At 37.8% G+C, this 10,344-nt stretch overlaps 1 protein-coding gene across 1 annotated transcript; it reads right to left on the bottom strand.

The window, feature by feature from the left end:
- Window positions 1–993: 993 nt before the first annotated feature.
- Window positions 994–8,612, bottom strand: swi5 (SWI5 homologous recombination repair protein). The gene is made up of 5 exons (XM_084934964.1): window positions 8,272–8,612; window positions 7,718–7,766; window positions 7,501–7,604; window positions 7,181–7,275; window positions 994–1,085 (listed from the first exon to the last, which is right to left on the bottom strand). The coding sequence occupies exons 1-5, from the start codon at window positions 8,364–8,366 to the stop codon at window positions 1,021–1,023; spliced, it is 408 nt and encodes a 135-aa protein (XP_084791090.1). The 5' UTR covers window positions 8,367–8,612; the 3' UTR covers window positions 994–1,020.
- Window positions 8,613–10,344: the final 1,732 nt, after the last annotated feature.

Genomic DNA, 10,344 nt, shown 5'->3' with positions numbered 1-10,344 from the left:
GACGCGCTCCCAGTGGTCCCGGAGAGCTCTGACAAGGAGAGACTTGTTTGGAAATTCTTGCAAAAAACATGTTAAGTGTAACCTTGGGTCAAATAGTGGACTCGATCTGTGGTAATACCAAGGAGTCACAAAAAGGTGATAAGTTTTACAACACAATTATCATACTGCTATCCCATACACACTAGTGTTTGAGATCTTAGCTGAATGATAAAGAGATGCAATTATCAGGGCAAGAACATTTGACCAGCTTCGACCTGCCAGTGATATATTTCCATTCAGTTTCACAAGCAGATACAGATGCCAATCAAGTTAATGAGAGTATCACAGGCGTTGTCAAACTCTTGATAACAGATGACACTTATCACTGATTCTTAGATTGTATTATGCATGCTATGCTTTTTTTCAGTACATCGAGTCCACCAGAGCTTTTGTTTTTCAGAAGTTCAAGTGCTGACAGACAGGAAACCATAAATATCTGTGAAAGTTGCCCAGTACCCTTTCTTAAATTAGGTGAAGGACGTGAATTGAAACAAAAAGATGGTGTATCTTTATAAATTGTGATATTTAAGCATCTGATTTATTAAATTCATGTCACTTACTGGTAGTACAGTTTAACACTCCAGTATTCTTATCTTTTCTGTAAATAACAAACCAAACAAGCAAAGTTAGAAAACGACTGCCATTTGAGTAGCCAGTACAGACAGGCCTTTAGTTTAGTTCTATTTAGGTAAGCTCAAACATTTAAATTAACCCTCAGCAGCATTTACATCCTTGTACACACAGAGAGATCTTGAAAGACTGGAATGAACCCACTAAAAGGTTTGAATAGCTAGACTATTTTAAATACCATGCCAGCATAATGGAAAAATCCCAGTGTCCTTTCATTATCAAAATTGTTAACCAGGAAAAAAGGGGACATCAAATCTATTAATAAGTTTGTGGTCTTTAACTTTTTTTTCCTGCAGTTTTCTTTGTCAGAAGAACCGTCCTCACCATTTTATTTTCATTTTCTCTTTTTGTTCAGTCATCCAGTTCCAAACCAAAGTGAGCGTAGAGATCTCGTGTGGTGGTCCCTCTCAGAGCAGCTGCAAGACAGACAGATTACAGGGTCAACTCCCTCTAGCCTACATTTCAAACAAACCACAAAACACTGAACAGGCCAAGAGTACAGCACCGAATAATTAATCAGGCTAAAGACGAGGCTTGCACTTGGTAAAAGGGGTATGAACAGAAGTATTTAAAGGATATTGATAATCTACATTGTGTTTTATTACCAATATTTTAAAGATTTCAAGTTACTTAGCCCCGCTAGCTGAATCTTGGGGTCGTTAGTATTCTACAGAATCAAACTATGCTGAATTATGTCGGGTCCAGCCTGATAGATAACTGCTTGGCAAAGAAAGGGCATATAAAAAGTCTAATATTTGTTAGTTGCCTAACTGCCAAGGTCAGTACGAATCTGTTTATCCAACAGTCAAAAAATGAAAACACACACACGGCAAAAAAACCTGCAAATACTTTTTAATAAATTACCTATTAATATTGTTTCAGTGTTTTGTTAGTAAAAATGAAGTGAGAATGCTTTCAGGCAGATAAATTAAACTATGCAAAGTGGAATAAAAAAGTACAATCAACATTTGGCCTCACTATTCTTTTTTTGTCTTTAAAACGGAATCAGTCAATACACATGACATTTAGGTTACTACAGTGACCTTGGAGCACTATGCATAGTTCTTTCAGTCTCAGGTATTTCTGCCTCTTTATATAATCTAAGACCACCTGTGTGATGTTGACACCACAGTCGTGTGCTACAAAGCAAGCTCAACATAGCCAAGCTCTGATATGTCAGCTGACTTTTCTTTTTAAGGATCAGTTCAGTGCCGCCTATTTCAACAGAGACATCGGGACAGGAGAACAGCAGACAGAGGTCTATAAAGAAAAAGCTGTAAAAGTAGAAGAGTGATAGGTAACAATGCTAGGAGACACAATGTTACTACACCTTTTACCATTTACTTTTTACATGAACACTCCACATTACAACATCAAAACGGATCCATTTAAAACAACGACAACAACGCATTTATGTCAGACACAATCCCATAACATGATGAAGAAGATGTGGAACCACTTTAGATTTTAGCTGGTCACAGTGAAGTTGATTTTCCTTAGTTGATATTCTCCTTGATAACTAGCCTACAAGTAGAGTGATATATTATCTGACCTGTGTTGTGCGTATTTCCTGTAATTCCAGCAGTGTAAAACAGACTTGGTAGAAGATTAGGTTCAAGCATAAAACATGTAAACATTTTCTACATCACCAATTGAATGCATGCAAATTCCTGTGACCATGCAGCGCATGTTGCACTGCTGTAACTTTGCTGTGTGACTTTACTGCAGGCTTCCTTTGGAGGTATTAGTACAGTATAAACATATTCCTTAAGCAGAGAATCTAAAATCAAATTTGGAGCATGTTGTCTTGAAAAGAATCAGTTGAGATGTGGTGCCAAAAGCTGATTTTAAATGGAATATAACTCTGAATCAGGTTATGTGTTTAGTTACTATTGTGACCTAACACGGTAAAAAGAGAGCCACCTTTATGGCTTTAGGCTTGTTACAACTCGCTAACTCATTTGTGCTTCACAGTACACCCCTCAGGGCTCAGTGGAGACAATGTTCTGTTGCAGGACTCGTTCTTATTTCAGCAACGGCTGTGGGGTGGATGCTGGATGTCACAATGAATGATAACTTTGGCACCTACCAGATCTGCCTTTAACGATACTGTATGATGGATTATACTTAAATTCTTGGCATAGCGCCTGGTAATAATAATGATGATAATGATAATGCCAACATCTAATTTAAGCATTTACTAAGAAGGTGGAAGGAGGTTTTAGTAATTATGCATCCTGCTTGTTGTCTCTTAAGTCTCATGACATTTAATTTGAAATAAAATTTAAAAAACTCTCTCTGAATACTAAACTAATTTTGGGCTAAAGGGATAAATAAACTTTGGCATCGTTTGTTATAAGGAGTCTGTGTACCACGAAAAATGGACAGACTAAAGTTTTGATTTAGAAAGTCTGCATGTTGAATATGTTCAAAATAATAATCTGAGAAGGTAAATGCTATATTTCCCTAATTGTGAAGCAGATAATATCAAATTAAATCCAAAATCATGCAATGGTGATGCAAACACCAAATTCGGTACAATTTGGCCCCTTGTATAATAATATTTTCTGATTAGCCACATGAAAATCACATTTTTCAAGAAGGCAGCCAATATGACCCATGAAAAAGTAGTTTTTGCATTTAATTGCTACATAATTTACTGATTTTCATTATCTTGTGTCAATTTCTATGTTTTGAAGCATGCAGCATTTGCTTACTTTTCTGGTATATTATTAGGCTAGTAGCGCTACTGCATGGGGTAAATGGGGCATGGAGGTAGGAGCAGTGCCTTTGTTTCAGCATTCAGCCACATCCCATGGATGAACTACTGACACTGGTCCTCACCACTATCTGTCATCTGTGACTCCCAAGAAGTTACCTGTGCACAGCACACCCTGGTCAACAACATTGGTTCGTGGGCTAAACTAGGTGAGGGAAGCACACAGAAGATCCAGTTTATGTGATGAACTTCATTTATAGCTCTGACATTGATGGTGTATAAAGTCATAGATAAACTCCTGTTTTCTCAGAGATGACAGCAATAAAACAGAGTTGTTCAAGTTGCTAGCCAACAAGGTTTGTGAATCTGACACAATCAGTAGTCCAGTGATTGCTACAAGAGGGCCTCTTGTAGCAATCACAAGTACCAAGTGCCTAGATGCTGTCTCAGCCAAGAGGAGGCTGACACTGGGGTATACGAGAGATGCAACTCTGACTAGATGTCAGTAGCTCATTCATTAAAGCAAAGGGCACCAATGTGTTCATTATAGCATTGTAGACAGTGGGAAGGAAAAACTCAATTTTAACAGGAAGAAACCTCAGGCAGAACCAGGCTTAGAGAAGGGAAGCCATCTGCCGTGACCAGTTGGGAGTGATGGGAAGAAGACAGGACAAGAGACAAACTGTGGAAGCTCAGGGATCACCTGATCCAGCAATAACTATTAGCTTAATCAAAAAGAAAAGTTGTGAGCCTAATTTTATAAGTAGAGAGGGTGTCTATTTCCTAAATCCAGATTGAGAGCTGGTTTCACAGAAGAGGGTCCTGAAAGCTGAAGGCTCTGTCTCCCATTCTACTTTCAAATACCCTACGGCCATAAGGACATGTGTGATGAAATTATTAAAACCTTTGTTAAACTTAGACTCCTTCTGAAGCGTCTGACGATGACCTGCATCATCTGAAGCACTTTGTCATAGTGATGTATGACTAAACAAGTTCATGAGGCAAGAAGTGAGCCTTGCATGGAGAGAGAAGAGCTATTCCATCATCAAGTGCAGCCCTTAGGGACCATGCAAAGCATGCTGCCTACCAGGCAGGAATCATCTGGGGCTGGGCTAAGGCTGAGGAAGAAGTCTGTACAGTTTCATGGACCACACTCCCTATAATAGCTGCATGCTGCCAGGAACTGACCAAGTATGGATGTAAACATGAGTACAGAGGCAGATACTATCACCATGAACATTTTTGCTTTCTATGCTGTTTTTATTGCTGAAGTAGTTGTTAATAAAATGTTTGCAAAAATGTGTTGATCTACTAAAGACACAACAAAACTGACTGAACATTACTTTCAAAATAATATAATACATATGCATATATATCTTACAGCTAGGCTCTTGATAATGGGAAAAATGAATGTGAGATGTTTAAACTTGTATGTCTGATTTTCAATGATCTTGGTGTCCAATCAGCAATCTTAATTTTTCAAACAGCTAATCAAGTAATTGTGCCAAATTTGGTGCTTGTATCACAATCTGCACCATTTTTCTGTTATATTCTATGACCACTTTTTCAGCAATTTCAGAAGTGAAAACCTTAAAGTGGTGAATATATGCAAAAAAGGGAAAGATTTTAAGTAGCAACATGAACTCAGACAAATAGTCAGACAGACAGACAAATGGACATGAGACAAAGGACATTTGTCTTTAGAGGGTAATGCAGGGCATCTCCTCTTGTCTCCTCACTCCAGGGCCTGCCCACCCAACTCCTTCCTCTCAGAATAACAGCATACAGTACAACAGCAACTCAGTGCGTTAAGTGTAGAGCCTTTGTGAAAGTGTGTGCTTGAGAGAGAGAAAGAAGGGAGAAGAAAGAATGACAGCACGTCTTTGTATTTGAATATATATGCACGTGTTACTGAATGCATGCATCTATAGACAGAGATTGTAATTGTGTGTCAGCCTGCGGGTGATGTGAAAGACAGCTATTGTGTCAGAGGGGAAATGCCATCTCCGTTCACTAAGAAGTCATTATCATCGTGACTCTTCACTGTACTGACAGAGAACTTGAAGAGAATGCTAATTTAACTCAGCACAGTTTTACTATGAGAGATCACCTAACTTTTCTACACAGACTGTTCATAGGTGGGAAATAAGTGTATCGGTGCACTGTACATTTAAAATCACAGACTAAAATGGGAAGGGAACATCAAGATTTTATCTACAATAAAACACACACACCCTTAGGTAGTATGACATGGCCGTGATTCACCAGAACTCCTTCCAGTATGAAAACTGAACTTCACCCTACTTACTCAACCTTGTGCAGCTGCAGAACAGGGATACAAAAAAACCCTTATGACTATGATAAATTACAATTACCCTTTCAGTAAAAAGGTGAAATTCCTTGTTTGGTCAGAAAACCTTTTGAACTCCACAAGAAGGGGAGAAATGTGTGGGCAGCATGCCAGTGATGTACAAGCATTATCTGATATGCAAGTTAATTAATTTAATTACTAAAAGTTGGTACCAAATTTGAAACCCATTCAATATTAGCCAATATAATCACTGAGCACAAAAACTACATGATTTTTAGTGGCTGACCTTTTAAAAAAAATTACATATACACAGGACTCTTCAAGTCATTTTTTTTTCTAAAGAGTTTTTATATGCAATCCCATGTGCAGCATATTATTAATTACTGCATAAGGTTTACTAAAAATACTTCTGTTTCAACAGAGAAAAAAAAAAGCAGGCACACCCCTCTTTGCTGCCCTCCAGTGGCTGACTAAGGAGGTTAAATCTTCCATTATAATTCTTAGTTTACATTTTTTTTTAATACTCTCACACTTCTCATCACAATGTACGTTTATGGTTATGCAGAAAATTAACCAACACTCATAGTTAAAATTTAATTCAAGCAAGTGGACTTCACATGTCATGGTTGTAAAGAAGGTGTAGTGGATAGAAAGATCCATACACCCCTCCTAAAATGCCCAGTTTTAGTGATGTTTAAAAACAAAAAAACAAAAACAATGACCTAAACAAAAGAATGACTTTAAAATTTTTTGAAAGACCCAGCCAGACCTCAGACCCGAATGCAACCGAGTCTGTGGAGTGACCTGATAAGGGCTGTGCATAAGATGGCCTCATAATCTGACAGATTTTCCAAAGAGTAGGAAAATATTGGTAAGTTTAGATGTGCCACCCTAAACGCCAGAATGCTCTATTAAAATTAAGGGTGTGATTAAGGGAACATGTCCATGACCCATCATCTAAAAAAATAAAGGTACTACTGCACTCATCCCTATATAAATATCAGTTTAGTCCATTAGATGATTGCCAGGTAACATTTGTGGAAATACAATTGATGTTACTGTTGTGAAATTAAATTGAAATGGTGGTTTTATAACGTTGTTGTGATGCATCAAGGTTAAAAATGGGTCACTTAAGCCTGTTGATAGGTAAGTGGCTGTTAGGCAACATGATGATGTATTAGTACCTCAGATAGATAAGAAGTGTCATGGGACAAACAGAGAGAAATTTGGTGTATTATAATAAGATAGTGTTAGTGACTGATAAACATTTTTCATCACTTGAAGAAAATATTATGCCCAGTGTTTACAAGAGTTGATGCTCAGGGGGAATGTTAATTACTGAATCACAGTAATATTTACATCAGCAGTTATAACATCATTAATAATATACCTTTATAATTTTAATTTACCAAGCTTCACTTATTACTACATACATTGAATGCTACTTAAAACTTGAATTGAAATGTCTTTTTCTCTCTTACCTATACGACCCAGGAGTGACTGCCCAATGTCTTTGATGTCGTTGTATTCATGCAACTTATCAATATGATGCTCCAGCTCCTCTACTCTATAGCCCCTAAAAACATATACACACGCATGGTCTCAGCAGATTTATGCAAAAGGTCATATGCAGGCAAAGGCACAAAATTATAAACATCTAAAAAAGCTAAACCGCTATGTGCAGGTGGACGATTAAATCTGAGTTCTGTTCATCTAATGATACAATGAACCATCACTACCCATAGCATTCAAGTTGGACCTCAAGACAGAAATACAGCAAGAACAACACAGCTGTACTTACTCAGCCTCCAGCTGTGCTATCTCTGTATCCAGCTGCTCTCTTCTCCTCTCTAGCTCCTCCACCTCCTCTGCAGGGCTGACTTTAGCACTCTCAAGTACTTGAAGCTGTGACAATCATAACAGAATAAGGCATGTGTGGCATGCTATGGGTGATTGTTTGTGTTTGTGTGTGTGTGTGTGTGTGTGTGTGTGAAAAAGAAGACAGGAAAGCTACTTACAGGTGACTTGAAGTGGGAATGTATTTTCTTAAACTTTGATAATGGAGTTCTACAAAAAGAAGGAATGAATTAATGATGAAAAAATATGGATAAAATTAGATGCAATTAATTTAAGCCAACAACAGCAACAATAGCTTAGTTGCAGTAAAGGTACTCAAGATCGGACAATTGTTTAAGTACACAATAAACACATGTCACTTGTGTTTTAAGTTAAGTAAACTTCATCTTACAACATTAAACTTGGAGCTTTGGCTAGGTGACAGGAATTATATTTTACGATATGGCTAAAAATATAATACCTGTCAGTAAATTGCCTGTTTTTCTTTTACAGAAGCTTGCTATTATTTTACAGATTATTTTATTTGATGTGTTAAGCAAAAAAGAAAAAAAAAGAAAGAAAACAACACGTACAGTTTACATGTAAATCAAGCCTTAAAGCGTGAACAGAATAAATGAAGCACCCAGATGAACCGCTCGGCTGCAAATACAAGTTGCTCTGTAGTTGGTGGCTGGCGTTAACGCTAACATTAATGGTAAGCTATCCTCACAGTTACCTTTTTAGCTGTCCTTTCTTTGAGTCATTTCCCTCCGGTGTCGAAACTGGGCAGTGACTTTCACAAATAGTTTCAACGGACTGCTCCGTGTTCATATTGCCGTAAGGAATTATGTGTGTTAGTGTTGGTTTAATACAACATCGGACAGCTGAACACGGAAAAGGAAGTTTGCAGTTCGCGGCTAATGGTAAACAGATTGATAGCGTAATTTGATTGGTTGTTGAAAACGAGAGGCGGGATTTAGAGACTATTGGTCAACCCAGAGTTAACTCAAAGTCCTCACAGTTTCAGGCGATTTGTTGGGGTAATACCTTATATTTTATTGTTAATGTCTGTCCGCAGATACTGACGTGTTTAAGTATTTACAATTACATTGTTGTATTCTATACATTATTGTTTCATTTGACGTAAACTCCGCCTGGCAACCAAGAGGACACTGGACTCAGTTCATTTTGCAATTTCCTGTTTCATTGCAAAACAAACAAACAAGCAACAACAAAACATTAAAACAGGTCGTTGAACCGGTGTGCATATATGACCCTAAACACACAGTATGCTCAAATTTGTTTGCAATGTAATGTAATGTGGCTGTATTTCGAAAATGTTAAAATAATAACGCCCTGTATCTCGCAAAAAACACATTTTTGCACGGCTTTTTAAACTGATTCATGCTTAGACATTACTTTATCGGTTTCAAGTGCAAGTTACAAGTGATTATGACCTTTTTTTTTTAGTCCCAAAGAGACTTAAAACAGGTCCACGTGCTCCAAAATCAGTCCGCTCCTCAGCCACCCTGCTCCAATTATTGCACCAATAACTTGCTGTTACTGTAACGACATTTTCATTAACAAATTGTATGACTTTATTTTACTTGTAGTTGTACAAGTATGTCAATAGGGTTCACCTGAGGGGTGCATAGTGAGTGACCAGGGCCAGTCCATAATGACCCCATTGTGTATATTTTTAGAATTTCTTTTTTTATTGACTCTTTTTTAAATATACATTCTCTTTGAGCTTTATATATATTCTAAAATGATATAGTCATTGGAGTAAAACAGTAGTTAATTAATGTTTCCAGTCACACGTCCAGCACAGATGCCACCACTATGTCTAAAAGGTTTGAAGAATAGTTTCCTTGAAAGGCATTGGGCAGTTAATTTTCTCAAGTGGCCACATGAGAAACTGGGACTGTTGTGGCGGGCTGCACAGTGGTGCTAAAATCAAAAACTTCAGCTGATTGTTGGGCCCTTCACAACAGTCCCAATCTCTCAAGTTCCCCCTTGAGAAAGTTAATTGTCCACCCCTGCTTTATGGCCAAAAAATATTAATATTGCAACGATCCAATGTCTGCACTCACCATCAGATGGCGCTAAAGTACTGCTTAAGTTGACTCCATTATTTCCCTCTTTATCTCATCTCTCACTTGATTTCCTTTCACAGCACTTACAGTCTCTCTTTCATCCCCCTCGTCCCCTCCCATCCCCTGTCTGAAACAACCCACACACGTCTTGACTGAAAAGAATATTGCATAATCAGAGAGATATGCTGTGGCATATATTCATGGACTAATCTAAATAGAGTTTACTCTAGACGGCTCACCAAACAAGCTGCCTCTCAGATAGATTCAACGCCACCAGAACTCTAAATCTAAATCTGTGGTAGATTATCAAAGCAAAAGGTCACGTTCAATCCCAAAACACACGCACACACAGACACACACTTTTCACCACATATTTGGGCCAGACTTTTTCCAGTTCAGTTCACTGGGTTAGTACAAAAGGACGAGGGATACATTAAAGGATTTAACTCTTAAAAAAACAAAACCAAAAAAACATCAAATAGAAAAAGTCTTCACAGAGACAAAAAAGCAGGTGAAGCAGGAAGAGAAAGACAGACAAATTGTGTATCTAGGGGGAGCCGATGTTGGGGTGTGGTGGACATAAAATCCAGTCCATTTTGTGTTATGTCCTCAGGATTCATTGCTTATTTATTGGTTGTTATACAGAAACAGAGAGCATGGGGAATGAAAAATTCAGACAGGAGGAATGCCCTTTCCTCCTTTCAGAAATTGCA

Source organism: Perissodus microlepis, chromosome 7 (assembly GCF_051167445.1).
Source record: "Perissodus microlepis isolate ML-2025 ecotype Zambia chromosome 7, ASM5116744v1, whole genome shotgun sequence".
Taxonomy (NCBI): Eukaryota; Metazoa; Chordata; class Actinopteri; order Cichliformes; family Cichlidae; genus Perissodus; species Perissodus microlepis.
This window is presented reverse-complemented; position numbering and strand designations above follow the sequence as displayed.